The sequence below is a fragment of the Lemur catta genome, chromosome 11 (assembly GCF_020740605.2).
Source record: "Lemur catta isolate mLemCat1 chromosome 11, mLemCat1.pri, whole genome shotgun sequence".
Lineage (NCBI taxonomy): Eukaryota > Metazoa > Chordata > Mammalia > Primates > Lemuridae > Lemur > Lemur catta.
The window spans coordinates 14,068,880-14,094,957 of record NC_059138.1 but is presented as its reverse complement, the minus strand read 5'-3'; the positions used below and the strand labels follow the sequence as shown (position 1 = coordinate 14,094,957).

The window sequence follows — 26,078 nt, the reverse complement described above, 5'->3', positions numbered from 1 at the left end:
ATTTCTACTAAAAAAAATAGAAAGAAATTAGCTGGACAACTCAAAGTGTATAGAAAAAATTAGCCAGGCATGGTGGCGCATGCCTGTAGTCCCAGCTACTTTGGAGGCTGAGGCAGTAGGATTGCTTGAGCCCAGGAGCTTGAGGTTGCTGTGAGCTAGGCTGATGCCACACATTCTAGCCCAGGCAGCACAGCAAGACTCTGTCTCAAAAAAAAAAAAAAAAGAAGAAGAAGAAGAAAATGAAAAGACAGGCCATTAACTGGGGAAAAATATCTTTGCAAAACACATATCTGATAAAGGACTGGTATCCAAAATATTACTCCTAAAACTCAACAATAAGAGGGCCAATTTGAAATCTTACTAAAAAAAGGTACAGATAAAAAAGAATCATATCAAATGGTACTCAACATCTTCTGTCATTAGAGAATTGCAACTTAAAACAACACTTAGATACCACTACACACCTGTGAGAATGACTAAAATAAGAAAAAAGAAATACCGCCAGCAAATGCTGGTGAGGATGTTGAGCAATAGGAACTCCCATTCATTACTAGTGGAAATACAAAATGGTACAGCCACTCTGGAAGACAGCTTGGCAGTTTCTTACAAAACTAAATATACTCTTAACATACAATCTAGCACCAAGCTCCTTGGTATTTACCCAATGGAGTTGAAAATGACGTCCACATAAAAATCTGTACATCAACGTTTATAGCATCTTTATTCATAATTGCTAAAACTTGGAAGCAACCAAGACATCCTGCAGTAGGTAAATGGATAAACTGTGATATGTCTATAAAATGGAATATTGTTTGGCAATAAAAAGGAATGAGCTATCACATAATGAAAAGACATGGAAGAATTTTAAATGCATATTGCTAAATGAAAGACACCAATCTGAAAAGGCTACCTACTGTATGATTCCAATTATATGACATTCTGGGAAAGGCAAAACTATGGAGACAATAAAAGGATCAGTAAATAAAAGGATCAGTGGTTGCCAGGGTTTGGGAAGAAGGAGGGAGAGATGAAAAGGTACAGCACGGGGTATTTCTAGAGCAGCGAAACTATTCTGTATGATACCATATTTGTGGATATGTGTCCTTACATATTTGTGAAAAACCACAGAACTATAGAATACAAGAATGAATCCTAATGTAACCTGGGGACTTTATTTAATAAGAATGCATTAATACTGGCTCATCAATAGTAACATCATATGTACCCTATATACAACTATTATGTACCCATTAAAAAAAACTATCTGGAAGGATACACACACACACAAACACAAATAGTAACAAATGTATTACACTAATGCAAGCTGATAATAACAGGGAAAACTCTGTGTGGGTAGGTTGATATATAGAACTCTCCGTACTTTGTACTTATTTTTTCTGTAAACTTAAAATTGCTCTGAAAAATAAAGTCTACTAATTAAAAAAAAAATCAAGAGAAAAGAAAAAGAAACTGTTCTGAGTTTCCTACAGACACTTTGCTGATACCAGATAATACTGACAGGAAAATAAACAGCACCTACTTCTTTAGCCATAGCATTAACACTATTCGAGAAGTCAATGGGATTTTGGGAATAAGGGACTAAAAGTAAAAGTCAAGGAGAGAAGGCCGGAAACTGGACGAAGGGAAGAAAGCCCTAAGGTGGGGATGGTGAGGACAAGTGGATTCTTTCCATTTGACCTCATTAGTTCCAAAAGTGCCAAGTTTATCAGGGAACTAAAATTCTTACTTGACAGCCGATAATGATTAGACAGAATGAGTTGACAATACAGTATTTCAATCCAATTTTCACCCACTGTGGCCACAGTCCATTTTGCAACAACCTGTCATCATTAACTGCCCACTGTTCACCTGAAACCACAAGGGGCAACTAATAGGCATATTAGCATTCAAAAGGAAGCATAACATCCTCAGAACTTTATACCTTGCCATGCCATGCCGGCGGTCTGTCAAAGGTTTCAAAACCCCTGGTCCTTGTGATTAAAAATAATCCTAGAGTGTGGATTCCCTAGCTTGAGCTCACCTGGGTCCTGTCCGTAGTTAATCGAAAATGTCACCCATGAGATAAAAGTAAACAATGTAGCTTTCATTCCATTCTATTCAAGAATAAGATTTCTGAGGTGTGCTTTCTAGAAACTAGCAGGTTCTCCACAAATTAGGGTTTCAAATTACAGATCAAATTCTGCTTTTCATCACGATAGTGTACTACCTGAGAAGGCAACCTAAGGAACATGCAATTCACTTTTTAAAAAATCCTCTTAAATGTTTATGGCATTTATAATCTTGAATAGTAATTCGTGATTTTCATTTTCATTTAATTTGGAAAACGTGTATTGTATATACAAGGAATTGTGCCAAAGTATTTTTCAGGTCTATAAAGCATTCCCTTAATCATCTCAGCAAACAGGCTTTAAGGACTTTCTGGTGCCCGGGAGGACTCTAGTGCTCAGAGTTGGGCATAGAATGCTGAGTGAGACACAGTACCTGCCCTTAAGCAGTTCACAGACTTGGGGGAAGACAGAAGTGCATAAAAACATCCTGCTGATATCTGTGGGGAAAGAATCTTTACAAATAGAACTGTGTTTAAGATCCAGAAGAGCTACACATTCCCCGGGGCCAGACACTTCCATGAGGAGTTGTCTCCCAAGTGAAGAACATCACGTAGTTTGACAAGAGGAACAAGAGTTTTTTGGATAATGGAAATTGTCTAAGGCTTACATCATCCTTAGACTCTAAGAAAACAAGGCATGAAAAGAAGAAAAAGTTTAGAAATTAGAAAGGTCGGTAAGTACAGAGTAAAGAGAGGGAAGGCTGGGACCAGAGGCTTGACTTTTTTATACTAAGAAGCTGAGACTTTATGCTCAAAAGGATGGGCAGACACTAACGGGTTTCCAACAGAAGATGAAGGTCGCAGATTTACATTGACCAAGACAGCCTTCATGTTCCCCTCAGCTTGAATGAACTTTAGACTGGCTTCTTCCTGACCATAGGCCTCTGATCTCATGTTTCTGAGAGCTTTTACCTTAGCAAACTTTCAATTTTAAGTTTTTTTCCGGCCCCCGTTGAGATATAAGACTTCTCCCAGCCTCTTATCAGTTTTACAACCCAGAAATGTCTTTCTCAAAGAGCTGGGAGTCATCGTTTTGAAATGTAAACATCATGAAAGATAAGGCCCCTATCTTCCGGGCTCTGTGGGAGGGTAGGAACTTACCAATTATTGGTAATAAGAGAAAATCAGCAAACACAGATGGCCTAATAACTAACCAACTTTCCCTCCAGCACTTGTCCGCTAGCTCACCCCAGTGCTAAAAAATCTACAACCTCTTTCTTTGACAGAATTTTAGAAAAATCACTGGAAGCAATATGGTAGACAAACTGGTGGGAGACAAGGTGAGTGGCTACAGGATGAGTGCGGAGGCGACTGCAGTGAGATGAGCAATGTGAAGTCTGGAATAGAGGAGTGGCCAGAAAGATAAGAAGGGAGAGGCATGTGAGAGAGATATGAAGACCAAAGAATCATCTCCTCCAGGATCAACTGCATAGTGAGGGGAAAAGGAGCAAGAGTGACTCTCAGTCATTCTGCATGGTCATGGGAGTTATAACCTTATCACATGCTAGCCTGACCCCAGGGTATACTTGTGGCCTGCTGAGCTGGAGAAAGTGCAAGAAAGCAAAGGGGCAACAGAGACAGAGACTGTGAACATAATATAAAATTAAGTGGATGGAGGGTTTCTGAGTTAGAATGTGTTACACACAGCACTGGGGAAAGAATACTCTGAAGGCCAGAGAATAAAGAGCAGAGCAAGAAGTGGGACCGGGAGCACCAGGACTCCCCAGAGATCCAAAGCTCAGGCCACAACCCCTCACGAATGAGTCAGTAACAGATCCTTTTCCTCTTTCTAGATCATCAGCACATAGGACATGACAGATGAAAAAGCAGAAGTGAGAAAGAAAAACCCAGGGAAAAAAGGAGACGTGAAAGCCTAGTTTTCTGAACAAAGACGAAAGGAGTAAGATGGAGAATGTGACACAATCATGGATACTGTTGCAATTGCTTTAGTTTTACTTTTTCCGATTTCTGATGCCTGTGCTTTACATATTACCAGTGGTAACCCAGGAGAAAGTATGGGCAGAAGGCCCACATGGCTCTCGCTTCTAATACATATTAATAGTAGGAACCACAGGCTCAGATCAAACAGTGCTATGAAAGGTCATCCTCTTCCAAGTTAATATGAAAGTTTACCAACAATGATGTAAACGTGTACTATGATGGAGGTAATTCCATTTCAAAGAAGATCCCTAATGTCACCTGCAATGAAATTCTAGTGCAACAAAATGATTTATATAATTTCTTGGAGCTTATTTCCAGTGTTAAACATGATAGAAACTTTTAACTATGAGGTCCTAGCATGCACTTGACTTTAGGCATTAGGAAACAATGTAATCTTTTTTTCCAAGTACATCCACCAAGAAATAAATATTTGTAAAATTTTTAGATAAAGGGAAGAACCACTACAAATAATTTATTGCCAGTGCTCAAGTACTTGGGAGAGAGAGAACAAATACTTTACTGTGACACTGGAATCTTGGCTACATGGCCCAGCCAGCCAAATAAATGTGAAACTCGAGATGAAATATTAAATGTCCAAAAGCAAACATTCATAACTATACCCCAAACATAGTTTTGGTATGGTTTTGGAAATGATGATTAGAGACATTGGCCCAAATCTCTTTCAGGATTTAAACATCCTACTGTCCGTTACACTAAATGGTGATGGGCAAGGTCACCAACAAATAGATGCTGGGGACACATTCAGACACGCAGCCCTGGATTTCTGAGTTTATTGGATACATGTGGAGAATTAATGACAGAAAGATTTCCTACAATCAGCTGAAGGGGCCCCATGTCTCTTTCTGGAAGCAAAATGAGTAAACAAATTATACACAGACAGCTGCCACATGGAGATGTGAAACAGGGCAGTCTCATGCAAACACACCCCTGGCACATGACAACCTGGGACGTCTCTAATTCTGCTTATAAGTGACTCCAGGAGAGTGGCAGTGGACCAGTGATTCAGGACACCTACTGGATAGTAAGGAAGGGTGCTTTCTACTAGTACGAACTAGGAAAGGCCTGAAGATCTTATCCAAGTAACTAAAATTGCATAAAACTGTGCGTTGATCTGCACAGAGGTTATTTTCAGACTAGCTCACATTTCTGTTCTTGGCTCTGTCCAGGTCAATATCATTACCAATAAATTGGATGAATATGTAAGAAATATCCCTCCTGCTGAGAATCAAACTCTGAAGTTTTCTCCACTGACTATAGTGTTAGGCTAGAAATACTAATAACAGCCTGAAATTTAGATTGCCTTACATTTAGGTTTCCACTTTTAATTACTCAAATTCCAAATGGAGAATATTTGGCTTGGCTCATAATTTATGACAAAAAGAACTTTTCAGAAAAGGTCAGAAATCACATTTTAGGTTTCTATTTTACTTTGCTAATTCAGACATTTCTGAATAAAGTAATGAACTTATATTCCAATTCCATGAATTTGGAATGGTAAGAAGGTCAGGTCAAAAGACACAGAGAGAAAAACTTGGGTGCTAGCATTCATTTAAGCTGAATCCCCAGTACCTAGAACGGTGCTTGATTCAATAGATGACTGGTAAATGAAGAGATGAATGAATGAACTCAAGGATTTTGGTATGTGGGTGGTTCCTTTCTGGCCTTAGTTCAAAAATCAGGTTCTGAGTTACATAGTCAAGACTGTGCTTTCAGAACGGAAGTGCCCCACCCAGATCCATGTTAGGACTGAGGCACTCACCCCTCCTCCCCAGCTGCTGATAGCTCACAGCTGAGTCCCCCTCCAAGAAGGAAGCCACCTCACTCAAGGTTTGTCCCCTCCCAAGGGACAGCCTGACCTGCATCCAATAACCCTTGTCTCAACTGGGACAACTCTAAATGTCTATGCCAGATCCAAAGGTCTCCACAGACGTCCTCTGCTGAGACTACATCAAAGCTCAACTTCTCCCTCTGCCTAGTCCTACTTTCTTCCTTGCCCTGCATGGCTATGGCTCCCCTTTGGGAAATTCTCAATAAAACTCTGGGACACGAAACCCAATCTCAGTCTGTTTCCCAGGAAACCCAACCGAGGACAAGAACTATGATCCCAAATTCTTTTAAATAACACATTTCTGTAAGTGCATAGCTGTGTTTTTATAAAGAAGTAGGCTGTGTACTAGAAAGTATACTGGATTAAAAGAGAAAAGATATAATTTCCTGTTAAAATCCTACTGCAACTGTAACCCTGTGTGACACAATCTTTCCAAGTGTCCTTGTGATAATGTATGTGGCCAGTGTACATACAACAGCCCTCCCTCTGCAAACTATGACGCACTGTGTAAACATTGGTGTTAGTATTTATTAGTAAATGTAATGGTCATGACTGCAGTGACTGACAATGCACCATTCAGTCATTAACAAGATAAATAAAAAGTAGTAATTTTATACAAGAATCTTAGAAGAAAGTCTTCAAAAGGAAACCTAACTACCATCTGAGCTTACATCTCAGAGTTGTCAACCTGGGACTAGGCTGGTCTGTAATTGGCCATTATTTTGAGAGAGAGAGAGAAAATGAATATTACATAAAATAAACCAAGGAAAAGGAAAAATATTCTTTTGGGTAGAGACTTAGGATGTACCTGTAATTGATTGCTTTTATTACCAAAGGCTTAACACTGAAGGTAAAGTTTTAACAAGGAAGGAAGGATCAAATATCATCATCAATACTTTAGGCCCATTTCCTTGTCTGAGACCTAATATTATTAACTTCTAACGAAGCACAGCTCTGGAGCACACCTTATTTTCTTATAAACAAAGCAAGGCTTTGGGTCATAAATAGAACCACATAAGAAATAAATTTATATTAATAATAATATCATCTTTCAGCCTGATATTCCCCTGATTTTGGAGTACTTTAAAAATGGAAAGACAAAGAATATAGTCATCCGTTAACCAAGAACCCCAGAAACTGGCAGGTCAGGCTCTAAGTCCTTACAAAAAGCCAATGAATTCAATGACCCATTTCTAAAGTGCTGCTCAGCAATTCTGCCCGGGGCCCCTCATTCTCTCAATCTTCGAATTCACTATGTCAAACTTTCTCCTGTTTTCCAGAATACCAATACCTACCTTTCCCTATTTTCAGTTAGTAGGCTTGCTTTGTATTTCACTGAGAAAAATAAAGCTAATCAGAATAGAACTTCTCCTTCTCCCTAGTACCAAATCCCTCCATCTATTTGTATCTGTACCCACTCCTCTGCCGCCCCTCTCTGTGCTCAGGAGGACCTGCCCCATCCCTGCCCACACCCCTCCACTGCTCTGCACACCCTAACCCTAACTCTAACCCTCACCACCTGCTCACAAGCACTGCTTTTGCAGCTGAGCCTCTTCCCCCTGAATCGAGTTCTACCCCTCTAGGGGACTGGGCTCATCAGCATACACACCTGCCGTACTATTTTACAAATTAGAAAAAAAATCTTCCTTTGATTTTACATCCTTTTCTAGTCACTATCCCATCTCTCTCCTCCCTTTTATGAAGACCTCAAGGAGCAATCTCTGCTGAAGTACTTCCTTTGCTTCCATTTACCTTTTTCACCCCACAACCTCTTATGGTGACGCCACCAGTAACCACCCTCGACCCAAATCCAACTACCAATTCCTAGCATGCATCTTACGCAGCCCCTATGGAACATTTGACAGTTATGCTCCTTCTTTTATGACACCTTTTTTTCTTCTCTTAGTTTCCAATGAACAAGCTCCCCTGTGGTTTTCCTAGCTCACTGTGGGCCTCTTCTTGGTCTCCTGTGCTGAATCCTTTACATTTTCCCTACCTCTGTTTACCAAGCTGCTGAGGTCAAAACCTCAGAGGCAATCTTGAATCATTTTGCACCCTGAGTCAGCATAGCTAATCCACCATCTCATCCTACCAGCATTGCCTTCAAAATGTATTTAGAATCCAACTACTTCTCTCCAACTCTACTGCTTTCCCTCCCAGGGATGCTGGGAGAATTAAATTGCACAATATGTGTAGAAAAGTGAAGGCTTTTCCTAGCTTACAATAGTACAATATATGTGAACCATTTTATTATTTATTATTATATTTTAATAAAATAAATAGAAGATACAGACAAAACATAGGGAAAATGGTGAAAGAAACTAAATATGAACTCTGGATAAAGGCCAATTTGTGAAAATAGGAATAAATGTAAACACGCTTGCAAAAGGAAGAACGAGGATGCCCTTCAGAGGACAAACTGACATCATTTAACTCCTCAGACAGATTTCAAATTGGAAAGCCTACCTTCACCAAGTGGAGGCCTAATCGCTACTGAACAGCCCTCTTGTCAACTTGTTAAATGAAGGGGAAAGATTCAATTTTAGATGAAGCAATCGATAGGAAAAAAAAAATCAGTGTTCTTAGCAAACTCGTGAAGCAAAATGCACTTACACGATTTTCTAATGCTCGTATTTATTATGAGCGATGTTGGAGCTTTAGGAACTTTACTAAGGAAACATGTCAGAGAAAAAATTTTAACTTCTATGTAATTTCTATAAAACTAAACATTACAGTATAATATAATATGCTCTTCTTAGTTTAGCCACTGCATTTAGCAGATAAGAAACTGAAGCGTGAAGAAGACAAATGCATTACCCAAGGTCACACAGCTAATTAGTGGTTAGACTTGCTGTTCTCATTTTTGCTTATATAGTTTATCTCTTCCTTTCACTATTTAAATGATGTTTGCTAGGAAAATATGTATATGGTATTTCTATAGGCCTATCATAATCCTTATCACCTGAGAAAAAAGCTCCAGAAAATAAGGGATTGTGTTATTTTTTTTTTTCTAACCATGGTTTGCTCACTGTAAAGACTCAATAAATGTGCACTGAATAAATGATATTGCAATATTGGATATTCCAGTTTCATCTTTCAATGCCTAGCATTTAGCATGCTATCTGGCATACAACTGATGCAACTGTATAGTTATTGAAAATATAAATGCATAAATGGTTGAATGGCTCTACCATTTTGGCATGTTTATCAAATTCGGTTGAGGTCAATTGAGGTCAAATATGAAAACTGGAAAGAATGAAAAATCCAGTGATCCACCTCTTCTTTTGAAAGTGGGTTAGACTTAGTGACTCAGTCCTAAAGAATAGAGTGGGTAAGGAAAAGAAATAGTAACTTTTTAGTGGAGGAACATGGCAAATACTACCTTAACCAAGTGAACAGGTTAATATCAGCAGGGATGTCATGTGGATATCAGTAAGTCCTGACATGATGGGACTAGAAGGATACTCTACCTCTGCAGTATTCTAAGAACCCATAACTCCAGTCTAATTATGAGTAAAACAACACACAAAGCAAGATTGGAGGATATTCCATAGAACACCTGATCAGTATTCCTCCAGACCATCAAAGTCATAAAAAAAAAATTTTTTTTTAAGGAAAGGCTAAGAAACTGCCACAGACCAAAGAGATTGGGGAGCCATGCCATCTCAATGCAATGCGGTGTCCTAGAGTGGATCCTGGAACAGAAAGTCCAAGAGTTTAGTTACTAGTAATGTAGCAGTATCAGTTTCTTTGACAAATGTACCAGGGTAATATAGTACATAACAACGAAGAAAAATGAATGAGGGGTACACAGTAACTCACTGTAGTATCTTTGTAACTTTTTGTAAATCTAAAATTAGTCCAAAATAAAAAGTTTATTGAAGAAAAATTCAGTGATGGCTAACGTGATGCACTTAAGAGAATGTATTAGGACATAAGGAAGAACATTTGCAGATATCTGGCCAGATCATCAAATATGGGCATGCAGTGTTTACATGCTTCATAGATTTAAGAATCTTGTCGTTACAGTGGACTTTTATACTAGCAGACACAATAAAAGCAAATTGAATGATTATTTACATGTTCTTCCCATTATCTTTCCGTGATATTTATTAGTATTTTCAATTCTATTTTTGAAGGTGAGAAATGACTCGGAAGGTGGTGGTATGTGCAGTTTGAAGTGAGCTGCCTCAAGCCAGGAAGAGCTCTGCGTAAAGCAGTCAGCCTCTGCCGAGTCCGGCTTTAAGGACCTGCAGACTGATGGGCAGTATGACGGTGGGGCCTGACAACAGCAACCACAATAATCACAGCTATCAGTTTTGGTAGCATGCTGATGTGCCAGACTTCGCACCAGGGGTTTCATATGTGAGATTACACTTAACCCTCAGCACCGTATGAGGTTGCAGTTATATTCTCATTTTAGAGATGAGAAATTTGATCATCAGAGAAATTACTTTGTCAAGGTTGCAGATGAGATTCAAACACAAACATTTCTGACTTCTCTACTAAATCACTAAACAAGGAAATTCCATTAGGGCAAATGCCTAACTAAATACCTAAATTGGGTACAATCCTATATCATTAGTTTTAACCAACATATTGAATATTTTACATTATTTGTTATATACATACATATATATTTGGTATATACATATATGTACAACATATATGTTATATACATAGATAATATCCACTATACTGAGATCATGTATGTAAAAGCATTGTTTAATACCATATCTGATATACAACTCATGTTAGCTCCCTTCTGTCTTTACAGGCTACATCTGTACCAGTTGAAATTGGCTCCAAACTGGTTTTTACTTTTTGTGTTTAAGGCCCAAGACTCATGTGAATTATTATGGCAATTCAAAAGTGCAGAGTAATCTAGTGTCAAAAGTAAAGTTTAACCAGTTAACATAAGATAAACAGGTGTGAACATCAAGTTATCCTAGACAAATATATATATATATATTTATATATATATATATCTACACACACATCATATGTCAATGAATCTCTTCTGGGGTTAGAAATATACCAGATTTTCCATAACTGATTATGCTTTGCCTAGATCATATAATTACATTCTTTATTAAGGACCCATTTATATATTTCATTCAATTTATGGGAGTGATTTTCTTCTGTCATTATTATAGATTTGCTTTAAGATTTTCTTTAATATGACCACTTTCTCTTTACCTTCTACCTCTGAAGTCGAATAGACTATCCTCTCTTGCAAATCATAATAACCATTGTCTTCAGGGTTGATAAATCATATCCAGTGAAGAAGATTCTAAATGTTTTAAGTCTGGAATTTACCAGAAAGAACTGAGGGAGGAACTGTCAAGGACTAACTCTTTCCAGGCATTATTTTAGGGGTATTGCCCCCAGGTAAGATGGGGCTAAATGGAAGAGAGGTGGGAAAGAATGGAAATAGTAGTCATCTTTCTCTATGACAAAATAAGCAAAGCGATGAAAAGGGCTGCATCCTGTGTGACCAGGGAGCCCTGCATTGCAGATGGAAGCAGGGCTTTATTAGACAACAAACATCTGAGCTTATAATTTAATATGAACAATGATCCAGACGCATGGACAAGATACTACTAAACAGTGATGGCAAATAGCTACAGGCTGGCTGACTAAATCATTTGGTGTATCATCAAGAAAGAAAAACTAATTTTTTAAACTCAGTAACACTCTCCTGCTCTAGTCCAGACTTTGACCACTGACAATAAATGAATGACCTAAGAGGATTACTCCCTTTGTTCTTCTGGGATGCAGGTCAGAGTACATTCCTAGAGTCCCTTTTACCTCTATCTTGGTAAATTAAATTTTGTTTAATTAATGCTTCTGAAATAACATATCAATTTTGGCATGCGCATCACATGTGGACTTGAACTGTTTTTTTTCTGTGTATTCAGTTTGAGCTCTGTCAGCCTTCCCTTGTAGTCAGTTGCAAGTTGGAGTCAGGCAAAGAGTGAAGGTGAGTAAGAGCAAACCCAGAAGCTCAAAGGGCAAACTTCCTTGAAAAACCACAGATTAGAAACATCATCATCATAAAGTAAAAGTAGAATGATTGAGTTAGTCACTTTTACTTCCAATTAACATATTATTTTCTTCAAACCCAAATCTCTGGAATGGGTCTTTAAATCTTTAGAATAACTCCTTTACCCCTTTTTTGAGAGTTTCTTTGTTCTTTTGGGTCCCAAAGACACTACTGAATTTATCAGACTTATATTTATGCCAAGTTACTTATCCTAATTTAAGAAGTTTCTTCACATAGAAGTTTTATCACATAAGATACGATGAGTAAAGCACTTGCCAGAAAATGTCATCTTCTTGTAAAAACTCAAATCACAATTACCTCTGGCAGTGGTGGATAGATAATGCCACAGGAAAGATAGAACAGATAATTGAAAGCCACAGATAAGCCTCAAATCTCATCTCAGTGAAAAATTTCAAATGCATCCCCACTCCAAACTAACTTTCTTCTGAGTCGATGGTAAGCTGCAAAATATTACTTGAGACCTATTATCTTTTTTATTTTTTATTTTAAGAGCTGTAAGCTATTTGTTTAGAAGTTTGAAACAAGAAAGAACATAAAACACTGTTCTTTGTAATTAGTAGCCTCTAGAAGTCAATTTAGTTTATATTGCAGCCACATCTTCCACCAGAAATATGTGCCCATCACTTTATGGGTTAAATTAGATTTGTGCTAGTCTGTCATTTGCAAGCTAATTTATATTAGAAAACAAAATGTGCTGTTCATAGAAGGAAGAAATGCGGAGGTTTGGGGAATTGCTCCTCCAGCTCAGACTTTCCTACCAAAGGAAGTGAGAGTGAAGGACAGATGTGAGAAACTGAACGGTATTGATGTCTAAGGAAAACAATGCAAAGGGTTGAGGAAGCTGAGCAGCAGAGAGAACTGAGAAAGGAGAAATTTCACGCAGAACCATCTAGGAGGTTCAGTGATTGGGCTACCAGGGAAATGGGTCCTTGCTCACTGCCAACTCATGGTCCTAGGAGCCCCTGCACTCAATCCTGGGACTGCCCTTGGATTTCAGGACTTCTGTTCACTAAGGCTCACTGCAGATCACAGTCTCAGAAATCAGAGCTCAGAAGTGACCATCCCAGGAAGGCTTTCCTGTGCCAATCCTGCCAGTTCTAACTATTGCCTCCTCTGCCCCTCTAGGCAGGTCCATGCTTAGAGACCATTTCAGGATTGGGTTCATAAATCTTTAGCTCTACATAAAACTCTCCTTTTCTATTGCCATCCTTGCCTGTTCCCTTGGACACTGGTCTTCCTCATCTTCTCCAACTTTACTGCACTTGACTGTTGGTCCCCAAATTATGAAGGAGCCCAAAACTCTAATATCTAACTCACCCATTGCCTTAACTTCTGGCCTCTTTTATCCAATTACCTCATATTTCATGATGTAGACAGAGATCTGAAATAGTGATCAGAATGTCAAAAGTGCCCAGTAAATATTGATTGACAAGGTAAACTAACAATTAGCTATGTATTCAAAGAAGCATGTAGAAAACATAAACATTGAGAAGGAATTCATATGTTGAGTCAATTTCAGATTTCAGAAACAATGGCTCCTCATCATCAATAAATCGCTTTATCGTCACAACATTCTGTATCCTGTGGGCCTTTCTCTGACATCATGTAGAGGCACAATATCTAGAAGTCCCAGATGTGTCTTCATGGATAACTCTGCCGTGCCTACGTGAAGGGTGAGAACACTATTTGATAATGCAGGCTCCAGGAAGAGACTTGTGTGATCTCAAGAGTTTTCTGGATGTTACTGTACCATGTGGTATCACCAACTTTTTGCTTTTCTCATTTTAGGCAAACCTCAGACTAAAGTGGTAAATAAGCTAAGAGATCTGGACTTGGCATATACAGAAGGATTCTTTTCTTCCGCCGCTTTCCTTTTCCAGTTCCATTTTCTTTAGCCCATATATTATCACTTAGAGTCTGCACATTCCCTAGTTAGAGTTATGCTTCTCTTCACTTATCTAACTATGATATTCAAGCACAAGCACTAATGAATCTACCCATCAATCCAGGGAGGATCGAAAAGCTGGAGATAGGCTGATCGCATGAAATCAATTAGGCACTTCCAACTTACAAGCTTCCCGGAGCTTCTCTTTGTCATAGTGGAATCCTTCGTAGTCTTGTAAACTGATTTTGTTCACCCGGATCCTCAGGCGATCTGGGACAGACTGGGGACTGCAAAATAAGAACCGAGAGGTCAGATACAAACCAGAGAGCAGAATGGGCAGTCATGCGCCTGGAGGAACTAGGGGAAATACAGTCTCCGCATGTTCAGAAGAAAAAGTTCACATTCAAACCAGAATTGTGGATTCTTTACCGAAATACAGCAATTATCTGGAGAATACTTCTCCAGAAACCTAAAGTGTCTGGAATTTAGGTAAGAATATGGAAAAAAGTGGAAAGAGGCTTTGGAGACCACTTTTATGTCACATTTGTTATTAATTTATTAAAATTTTTTGTAAGATCGTGTGTTTAGTTATATAATAAATTTGACGCAGCTAATCCAAAATAGTGAGAAGTGACCTGGAGCTGTAAAGCATCACAGGCAAATATGCCCGTGACAGTCAGACACATTCAGTGGCAGCATAACCCTCAGAAGAGATAGAAAAACTGTGAAAAAGCAGACTAACAATCCAGAAAGCAAAGACTGAGATTGAAATAGCTCTATACACCTCAAAGTCTCTGAGAGCACCTCTCAGTCAAAGCATATTACAATAAATGCTGCCTATCATGGTGCCTCTGGGCACCCCAATATGAAGAAAAAAAATTAATCATGTACAGTGAACTTACTTTAGGAATATAATGAAGTATGTGACACATTGGCTCAGGACACATGCTAAACAATTAAAGATTATAGCACCAAACTTTCTGAAGCATCATGCTCACCCTCAGAATGTCTATAACTAGACTCCTTGGATTTTCTTAAGTAATATTTTTCAAAGTCGCTGAATCTTGGGCATGAGTTGAGTGAAATAATTTAGTTTTCATCACTACCACTATGGACCAATACATTTCTTCAATATATTAATATAACACAATCCTTACTTGTCCTTGAAAACTACCTTATACTTAGATTCATTAGGTAAGAGAATTTTCTCAAATAGAGGCTTAACTCTGATTTTTTATATTAAATGGTGACATAAGTCACCATTGACTAAAGTAGAAAGTATAACATTACTCTTCAATTCATTTTATAAGGGAGGCAAAAGGAGGAAGAGAAAAAAAAGAAGGAAAGAAGGAAAAAGAGGCAGAGAAAGAAAGAAAGGAAAGAGAGAGAGAAGGAAGGAAAGAAGGGAGGAGTGGAGGGAGAGAAGGAGGTGGGGAGGGAGGAAGGAAGAAAGAAAGAAAAGAATGGAATGAAAGCAGGAGTAATGCTTTTGCAGTACTAGTCAGGACACTTCTCCCTACCTTCACCTCAAACACACAGACATAGGCACTTTCCCATTTGATTTTATTTCAACTCTGGAGGAAGGAATGAAAAAATAATTTAATCTCATTCTCTTATCTAAAACCTCATTTTAGGGCAAAGTATAGTACCTTCCTCCATATGGACTCCCACTCTACTCACCCAAAATAACACATACATATCCAACTGTAATACATATGTGCACACCCACACACGGTGTTCTCTTTCTCTCTCTCTCACACACACACAAACACACACACATGCAGATTTAAGCTGTGACTATTTTAAAATGTAGATATAAGTGCACAAATTCTAAAGAGAGATGGTAGACAGGTAAAAATGTCTGAGGTTCACTAGATTAAAACCAAGCCATTACAAAAGCCACAGAGATGGACATTTTGGGGAGAAAGTTGAGGAGACAGATTCAATAGCTATATTGATCCTTCACTCGAAGTGTGTTTGTTGGGTATCTATTTTATTAGCATTGTGCTGGACACTGAAGAGGTACTGATGAATAAGGCTGACATGAGTATGTAAGTTGGGATGGTAAATATAGTTTGACAGCATAGTATTTGTAGATACAGACTCTAAACTGGTAGAACAGACCTTAAATATCACGCATACCCACACCATCATTTACAGATAGGGAAACTGAGGTTTAGAAAGGCGAAGTGATTTCAAGGTCACATAGCTACTAAGTGGCAGAGCTGAAAGCAGAGTCTTGGACTCTTTCCTCATCAGTTTCATGCTCTTTCTATTGTACAATGATCCTTTGAGGAGTTCAGATTCTTTGGTCAATAAATACGAAGAATCCCATTGATCTGACACCAAATCTATAAAGTACAGATTAGCAGAGTCCAGTGATCTCTATGTGGTGCTCAGATTCTCTACCAATAAACATTTATCATGAGGATAGTTAAGGAAACAAGAGGACACTGGGCAGATATTACAAGTGAGTGTGCAGAACTGTATTTAGTTAGAGGGAAGTCTGGACACAACATATTGTTAAGTGAAAAAAAGTCATAGAAAATTATATATGGTATAAGCTCCCCCATGTAAATTGTGGAATTAGGAGTTTGTATATAAAAGAAAAGTGTCTGAAGAAATATTCAACAGGCTGTTCCACCAAGTGGTTATCTCTATGTGGTGGAATTTGGGGATTATTTTACATTAAATATCATCATTTTTAAACAAATAATATAATTATTTTAGAAGTATGTCAATATATGATAATAAATGATAACTCAATAAATGATAACTCAGGAAAACAGTAAAAATAAGGATTGTAGCAGAGAGTTAGGTATTAGACGCGAGTAGGGAAGAAAGAATTTAAGTGACTGACAAAGTGAGCATACAATGTTCATACCAAATCTTTACTCCCAAATTAAGGGTGCCTGATCTATTTATTTCCAAGTTCACTCAAGCGATTGGAAAAGATCATAATTAACAAATATCTGCCTGCAAACATAGCAGATAAATGCGATGCTGGAAGCTTAGAATGTGGTGACCCAGCATGTTCTGTCATGGGAGAAGGCGGTGGGGGTTGAATGAGCTCCACCTAAACAATTTTTTGAGATATCAGTAGATCTAATGGCAGTGGGCTCTTGTCTTCTCCACTGGACTTCACTGCAGTGGCAGTTGCCAAGTGGGAAATAAGATTTGGAGACCGACTGCCAACCAGTCCCTACACATCTCCCCCATGCAGCTCCCCTGACTTTGGGCTGGTACCCAGTGTGTAACACCTTTCCAAAAATGCATCAGTGCCCGCTCCCTGCCCACACACTGCTACTTCCCAGGTTGTCACCTATGCCCTCTGACTCCAACCTGTACACTGGCCTTCTACCAATCTTCCTGACTTCAGGGGCACACCATGGACATACACAGGAACTATCATTTGGATAGAACTTTACAGATCTCAGATGAATTCACCTATTGTCTCACTTCATCTCCAGAATGACCAGCTAAGCAAGACAGAAGAAAATGAAGACTCTCACTAATAACCACTTAACACTCCCTCCCATCTGCCTGCCTACATGTTCACTCTCTTGCTCCCAGCTCCCACCTTCTCCCAACAACCTATAATACTTCCCATTTTCCCACCAGCAGAAGCTTGCTTAAACCCAGTCTTCTGACTAGGGTATCTGCTGTTTTGTCGCCCATCAAGTGTTGTCCCAGCTGAGGCCCATTCGCAAATTTGAGGGCATATAGGGTCCATGATGGGAAACCTTTGTGAATGATTCTCAACTCTGGTGTAAACAGCAGGCAGAGGAGGCAACAAAGCAAAGTGGTTAAGAGCTCAGGTTCCAAGTCAGATTGCCTGGATTTGAAGTAATATTCTTCCAACTACTGGTTAATCAGAAAACTATGTGTTTCCATTTTCTCATAGGTAAAGTGGAAATGACAACAGTACTCACCTCACAGGCATATTGTGAGCATAAAATGAGTCAATACATATGATGTGCTTAGAAAAATTTCTGGCATATTATCAGTGCTCAACAGACATTAGCTATTATCACTATAATAATTATTCTAAAAATTGCTCCCCTGGATAAGGTTTTGTCTAACAAACAATAGCATCTGCTGCTGCCAGATACTGAAGGAAGTTTACAGCACATACAAAGACCTCCCTAGACATTTCTGACAAACTGCTGGGCTTCCTCTGGGGGGAGATCGCCTAGCTTGGATTGTGGCGTGACATTTTACACTCCTGGATCTTCTCCCACCTGGTCTTTGACAAGGCCAACTAACAACATGAAAACAGACAGCTGGAACGTGGGGGAGAAAAATGCACAGAGATCAGATGAAAGCCAAGTAATTCAATTTTGTCCCTTTATGTCAAAATATATTAGTGTCCTATTAGTGGCTGACTAAAGGTGGAGGATGACAAAGCTGTTCCTCGGAGTCTGGGGAATAGCACTGCCATTAGTTTTCCAAAATTAAATTTTGCCAAGGAATTTAGTAGAGCATAGAAGAGACTAACAACCTGGGTAAAAATAAATTTGCCTCCCTGACAACATCTACCCCAAGCTACTCCCATGCTGACTTAGGCTCTATAGCAGGGGTTCTAATCCTGGCTTCCGTGGAGCCTCTTGAGCTTCCTGAAAGGGATTCAACCATCTGTGAGCTCCCTTTCATACAGCGGTAGCGACCTCAACCTGTCATTTTCACACTAATTTCCTCTGCAACAGTGCAATTGAGATCCTTAAGCAGAATGTAAGTTCAGGGCTCTGGACTGAACTGCCAAAAGTCTCCCGAGAATATTTTCTCAAGAACCATAATAAGAGTCCCTCTCGTTCAGTCACTCAGGTGGGCTTCCAACAACCTCCAGACCCCAGCTTCCCTGATCCACGTTATGCACACCTGTTGCCCTGAGATGTTAGAATGGAGGGGACTGCCATCCCATCAAAACAACTCCTGAACTCTCACTGCTATTCAACTGACTCTTAATTCTTGCTGTTTTCTCCTGTCCTGTAGATGTGTCAATAGCTCTTTAAAGAAAAATCATTCCCATGTAGAATTTCAATCTATTAAGGTCAAATTCCTCCCTTCTCCCCTCAAACTTCTTTACCCTTTCAGTCAGTTTCTTTAGTGCACAGTTTCTCTCAGCCTGACAAAGGACTCTTTCTCATCCAATCTCTCACCCAGGCCAATCTCTCTATGGATGAAGCAGATGAGCAGGGTGCTTTGGTTCCCCAGGATCACTTTTAGACCATTGATGCCACATAATTCCTTCTTCTCATTGTAAACATGAATCATCTGGAAGTGATACCCTTTAATATTAATACAATATACCACAGTGGGTAAAACAGGATACATAGCCCCAAAAAATCTTAGTTCCAATCTAAACTGTCAATCAATTTGTTTGACCTTGAACTCTAAGGTTACCTTCTTTAAAACCATTTCCTGATCTGAAAATGGGACTGATATAGGAATGTAGTGAGCATGGAATGAGAAGGTCCGTATAAGACAGTTAGCACACTCCTGGCAAATAGTTAAGTGTTCAAAAATAATATTGTCGTTGTTGTTACTATTATTAGCATCCTAGTGGTTTGTCAATTTCCACAAGCCTTATACTTGTTTATTCAGTCCTGGATAATGACATCATAGTGGAAGCCAGAGCTGCAGCTCTAATGAGCAGTTAGGAGACAGCAAACCTCAGCAGGCTAAGCCTCTGTCGACAGGGTTGGGAGGCAAGATTCAGAGTAATGCAGCCATCTACCGTCTATTAGATAGGAATGCAAGTGGGGATGGTGAATGTTTGCAAGATCTTTTACTTAAAGATATTAAAAATATAAATCCTAATTCATGTTGCAGAGAAGATCCTTAAAATTATATAATTATTCCACATTTTATACCTTATAAATATCCTGTTTTCATTAACATTTATTAGATGGTTCAGCATAAGACTTGCCTCTTGTAACATTCACTTTGCAGACACATAAATCTTTATGAAGAAGCATAATTTAAACAAGCATTTGCTACTCACATAGAGAGAGCTACTGACACATGTACAGGACAGGAGAAAAAAAGCATCACAGCTCTCCCTTTCTCCCTCCAGGCCCAATTTAATAATAAATTGCCTTAACGTATTTCAGGCAATGCAAATGTAAGATTCTACCTGATCATAAACTGGATATAATAAAGTACGTTTCTAACTAATCTGTAATAGAATTAGTTTAAACTGACCCTCATTTTATGAATGGACTTTTATCAAAATATTAATTTCTAATGTGAATTCACAGCGTGAAAGACTCTCTCTTCCTCCTCTTTGCAGCTCCAGCACCTAGAACAGTGCCTGGCCTATGTTGTTTACAATCAATGTTTCTGAAAAAATGAGTAAATGAATGCAAGGAAGTTAATTCCTCAGGGACTATACATGGTTCTGAGGATTTATTACAGTTTGGCGTTAGAGCATCTCTGAGCTGCTTTTTAGCAGTTTTTCTCTTGGTGAACGCCAGGCATAAGTCTGATTTGGTCATCTATTTTATCCTTTGTCTGATCTCTGGATCAGGAATTGTATCCACACTGGACTGTGCACTCACTTCCTTGTATCTTATCTCTAGTGGGGTCCACACAAATAAAAAGAGAGAATAAAGAACACACAAGTGGTATATGTGCCCACCAAAAAGGTAATAAACCATCTCAGGACTACCTGTTCTTCAATCAAATAACAGGGAACCACAAACATCTATCACCATATCCTTACACCAGCTATCAAGCTGGGCCTTATTTAAATATTATTATGCTCAATGGCTTTCTTTAGCAACTTCCTACTAAAATTGTTGAAACTTACCCTGGAACATTTTCAAACTGCCACTGACAATAACCTATCTAGAAACGTACCCAAGAAGACCTCTTTATATTGAACACTAAAACCAAATTGAATCAAGGCTTTGAACAGAGATTTAAAATGAATTTTCAACACCTGCCGAGTTCAGACAGAATCCTAATAATTCAGTCGTCTTCTGTCTGGAGGAGGGAACAATGCCTCAGGAATCTGAAACAAATTGTACAGAAGTTTTTGAATCTCAAGCCAAGGATAAACCAAAATCACATTAGCAGCAGCCAGTCAGGTGTGCCTCCTGCCCAGTATATTTTCCTGGAGAAAATACCTTTAAAAGTTATCGATTCTTTTTTGATAGAAGTTGAATAAGTCCTCAGTTTCTAAGACATCCATTTATGAGGAGGCTAATATGGCATGTCATGTGTACAAATTATTTGAGATGGCTACTCCTCCAGAACTTCCTGTAAGATCGTGGAAGCATTATAGAATAGAGAGGGATCCTATCTACTTCCATCTTTGCTATTCCTTCTGATTCTCTAAGCCCCTGTGATTGCATCTTCATACAGCTACTCAGTGTCTGCTTAATCCTCGCCCGGCAGTGCCGTACTAGCTGGAAGTGGGTTAGTCTTTGTTTCGCCTGCTCTAAGCATTTACAAATTCTCCCTGAAAAGTCGAAATCTCCTTCTCCACAGTTTCTGTATATTGGCCCTTCTACCACTGTTTCGGTGGGTATTGGGTTTAACTCACTGAGATAATCAGTTCCAGGGACTAATGGCAAAAGAGTGCAAACTTTAAGCACCAAATCTATACACATATCAAAGAAATATATGCCAATTGAATGGCTGATAGATTAAAAATAGACAAGTACCAAATATCAAGGAACTTTTATGACATTGGCTGAAACAAAACTTAATTTTTAAATTTTCTGGAGTTCTTCAAATGCACATTGTAATTAACATTTTCATGCTTCCGTGGAAATTTGTGACAAATTTCTATGCTTCTTAAATTTGTAATAAATGAATATGCAGCAGAGTGAAATCACCATGTGGTTATTATGGATTATCTTTTCTGCTCAGTGTCATGTTTATGGCATTTAAAGGAGAAGCAAAGGTGAAGAATGAACAAGCAGTGGCTTTACTCAGTGACATTGCAAAGCAGCTCCACAAGGACAGCAGTTTCATCATTTTCACTTTAAAGGAAAAGAAAGAGACCAATAACCTTGATTGATATTTCAATTCTCCTGATCACCCATTTTTTTCTGTGGCATTGAATGTCATCATTGTTACTGGCTCAGTCGCACAATTCTGATACTTTGATGTAGAACCACCCCCACATACCTGTCATGTTACAACTTCTGGTTAACAGAGTCACAGATTTATTTTTTAAGTCAATGACCGATTGCCACAGAACCTCAAAGTTTCCTCTCCATAAGATTGCATGATATCTTCACTTTTTCCTTTCCTTTTATTCACGCACATTAAATTCCCTTCTCAATTCTCACCTGAATTCACCCTTTAGTAGCATTCCACAATGTGGTTAACTCCCTGCTCCCTGAAGCTCTTTTCTTGTGGATTTCAGTTCAAAACACTCTTCTGGTCTTCCAACTAAGAAGTTTCCAGAAGCTCCTTCTTTCTCTTCCCTGCAATTCATTCTCCTCTAAATATCTTTCAAATATAACACGTATGCTTCTTTGCCCCTTCCTCTAAAACCCCTACAGACCAAGCTACTATCATCTTGCACATAGACTAATTGGGCTGCCTACATCCAAAAATTTCACAACACTGCACAGTTTGAGATGGAAATGTGATCATGACATGATGATTTTGCTCCTCCCATTAAATCATGAGCTCTTTGAGGACAGGATGCCCAGCTATATCCATCTTTACATCTCCCACAACATATGTTTAATATGAGCCTTTCAATGTGTGTTAAACCACTGCTCCCCATACAAACTTCCTAACTGCAATGAGAAAAATTATTTTTCGTGACAACTGACTACGTTCTTCATCATACCTACTCATGAGTGATATGTAATGTGCATCATTGGCCAGAATGGGGACCACCCAAAAGAATTTCATTCAAAGGAAAAATCTACTCCCATTACTAAAACCCATAAACAAGAAATAATCTCAATGCTCATGCATCATGTTATCACTGTGCTACCTTCACGTGAATATGGAGTTCAAGTCTCTCGCTTACCCCTGCATAATATGAATGAAGAAGAATGTCTACCTGTGATTAGATACTGTCTGCCCTGAGTCTTCTGGGAGTCTTCTGCCCTGATACTTGCTAAATTGGCAACTAGAGATGACAACCTTCAAGGAAAAAAGTAGGAGTTTTAGGGTAGGAGTTTTAGACTTTAAGTTCCTACTTACACTTTTTTTAGACTCTTTCATGCTTAAAAAGTATAAAAGGTGAAAAAATATCCTGATGAAAGGCCAAGGGGAAGCAAATACCATAGTGAATAAGAACAGGTGGAAATTATAGGTAGGGGGAGTATGCATTTTTGTAGTAGAATTCTGCAAATTTAAATTGCTGAAATGAAGAACAGTTAAGAACAGTTGGAACAGGAATGAGTAGAGATCCCAAGCCATGTCCTGTATCATATCAGGCCAAAGTCATTTCTGCTTTAAGAAGAAATCCATGTAATGGAGGTTTTCTGGTTATTAAAAATGACTAAAGATTCTATCACAAAACTAATATGAACTTTTAGTACCATAGCCTGCAATAGCATGGAGAATTCTTTTACTGCTTATTGTAGAGAGGACCATTAATCACTATCTCCAATGGAGTATAAAGAACCATTGTGCTTTTGCCAATGAGACATAATAGGACAGGGTTACTCCTAAGCCATTAAAATGCCTTTAGATCTCATGTGCTCAGGAAGATAGATATTTTCTACTTCAGGTTCCAATTTCTATGTATCAAAGGGATGTCTTATGCTTATTTGCTATTTAAAGTGCTAAAAATCTCCCCTTGGGTTTGTAATCACTAACTGTTGTATTATTCTATTCTTATTTGCAACTGATAAACAAATTGACTTTCTTTACTGGAAAGGAGTATGGAGAAAGTGTTGTGGTTTGTGAGGTTTAAAAAGTCTCATTTCACAGAAGAAAACACTTGTGTCCTTTCATACATATCATGAAGGACACTGAAATGCGCCTCACAACGACTGGTATATTTACTCTAAGCACTTCAATGAATCAAGTGGTGGTATTTGAGGGGGTCTCTGCCTATGTATAACACTTAAATAATATTTTTACCAAAAAACTAGACTATGTGTAATTTAAAAGTATTTAAGACTTATTTCATCTATAAACCAACAGAAAAAAATCAAGAATTTATAATTTTTTATAAATCAAAATATCCAAAGAAGTAACCAAAGTGCATGAAGCAATAATGGAATGAAAATAAACATGACAGACAGGCATGGCAGTTCACACCTGTAATCCCAGCACTTTGGGAGGCCGAAGCAGGAGGATTGCTTGAGGCCAGGAGTTTAAGGCCAGGCCTGGGTAACATAGCAAGACCATATCTCTACAAAAAAAATTTAAAAATATAAAAAAGAAAAAGAAAATAAAAGAAATATGGCTGTCTTAAGGTAGAGAAATGATATACCCCAATTAGGTATAGAAAGAATCGAATGCATGAGCTCCAAGAATCCATGAGTTCCGATTGAAAAGCTGCTCTACAAAGTGTGCGGGAGCAGATCTGCATTCCTAAGAAATGGGCTTGGTCAAAAGAAAACTCTGTGTTTTGTTTTGTTTTATATGAAGAAAATGAAAAGTAAGGATTGGCCTCACATAAAAGTCTTTTATGTGGCCTCACATAAAAGCCATTTTATTAAATGGTTTTAGCTTTCTACATAAAACATTTTATAAAAGGATCCATTTGCCTTCCTAAAATCTGGGTATCAGAGAAAAAAATATTTGCCAAATTGTGTTTTTCTTAATCGGTAGGTAATTAATATTTTACCTTGATTTGTTTTGACTCATATTTTCTTCTAGCTAGACAATTGCTTGCAAAGGTCCTGAATACTCAGTGTGGAGTTACACTTGGCTGTGGAGAGAGAGATGCCATCACTACTCTCACTACCCTGTTCATCAACCTACGGCTGGTGGGAACCTAAGCACCTCCCAGCCAGTAGCTCAGATGTGACATGTTCCCACTAGCCGGGTTTCCTCATCAGAAATTCAAGAGAAAGAATCCAGAGTCCCCTGAAACTGACCCTGCTTTCCAACTCTCCCAATTTAGCCAATTGGGTGGAAACTTTTCACTACCCTTCTCTAATTCCTGACCCAGCAACTGAGGGATTTTATAAACTGCTCTTTTTTTAAAACCAAATTCTTGTCTGTGTAAGAATGTATAGAATAAAGACATATTTCTAGAATAGAATTTATAAGAATCACGTGAAAATTCTATCAATACAACAATTACTAATCAACAAAAATAACTTTTGCAAAATTTGATAGTAAACTTGAGAAAAAGAGTTCCTCATAATATACTTTTAGGGGTTGACTAATAAATTACTTGGATGATGAAGAAAAAACAAACACAAAATAACTAGTTAGATTTCTTGATACCACCAATACTAAAAGAAAAACAATGAAAGAGAAAGAAAAGGTGGTTTTGTTGGTAATGTCATAATAGAATGTAAAAATAATTTGGGGTTCTTTCAGTTGTCCTATTTCTTTCTCTCTTTTCACTAGCCACATTAAAGTAGATCAAATCTCTACCACGGGCAGTAGTCTAATGTATTCGTAAGTCAAGAAGCTTTCCTCCAGGAAACATTTATAATTGTTTTACCTTTCCTGGGAAACAAAATGTCATCAGGCTAAATCATACACTATGTCCCAGTTAGAGGATATAAACCATCTCTCTTAAGAGTGATAAATTTTTTAAAATAAATAAAACTATACTACAAAGCTGAAAAGCTTTAGCCTTTTTGTTCCACTTGTTATTCATCCAATGGTACTTTTATTTTAGTCAAATGCCTTAGCTATAACTTTGTAACTGATGAATTCATTTTTAGAATTGCATTTTGTGACATAAAATGTGATGATTTCTAGGGATTAATTAAATCTAGTATCAACAAGTATTTTTTTTTATGCCTTTTAAAAATGTACTCTCATTTCATGTAAGTGTTTCAGGATGTTATGACAGACCAGAAAAACTCAATTGAATTGGTATAATTAAATTGAAACTCTTCTACAAATGAGATGCACCTCACAGTTCATTACCACCTCAGCAAAGTAATCCAAACTAAACACACTCTTGTAACACTCAAGACAAACATCTAGATTTTTTTGTTAATTGGTATATTCTTCTTACTCTACTTCAGGAGATAATATCAGTTATTATTACAGTACTGAAGTAAACATTGAAATGTCTCTTTTTTTTCTCCCT

General features: G+C 38.2%; 1 protein-coding gene across 4 annotated transcripts in view; it reads right to left on the bottom strand.

The window, feature by feature from the left end:
* Positions 1-26,078, bottom strand: part of DGKI (diacylglycerol kinase iota) — a 397,632-nt gene that overhangs the window by 94,645 nt on the left and 276,909 nt on the right. For 2 of the 4 annotated variants that reach the window (XM_045565330.1, XM_045565331.1), the window contains 2 exons: positions 14,057-14,157; positions 892-906 (listed from right to left, as the gene is read on the bottom strand). In XM_045565330.1, the coding sequence (XP_045421286.1) occupies positions 892-906; positions 14,057-14,157 (116 nt within the window). The remainder of the gene's footprint in view (positions 1-891; positions 907-14,056; positions 14,158-26,078) is intronic. The other 2 variants (XM_045565327.1, XM_045565329.1) reach the window with 1 other exon arrangement.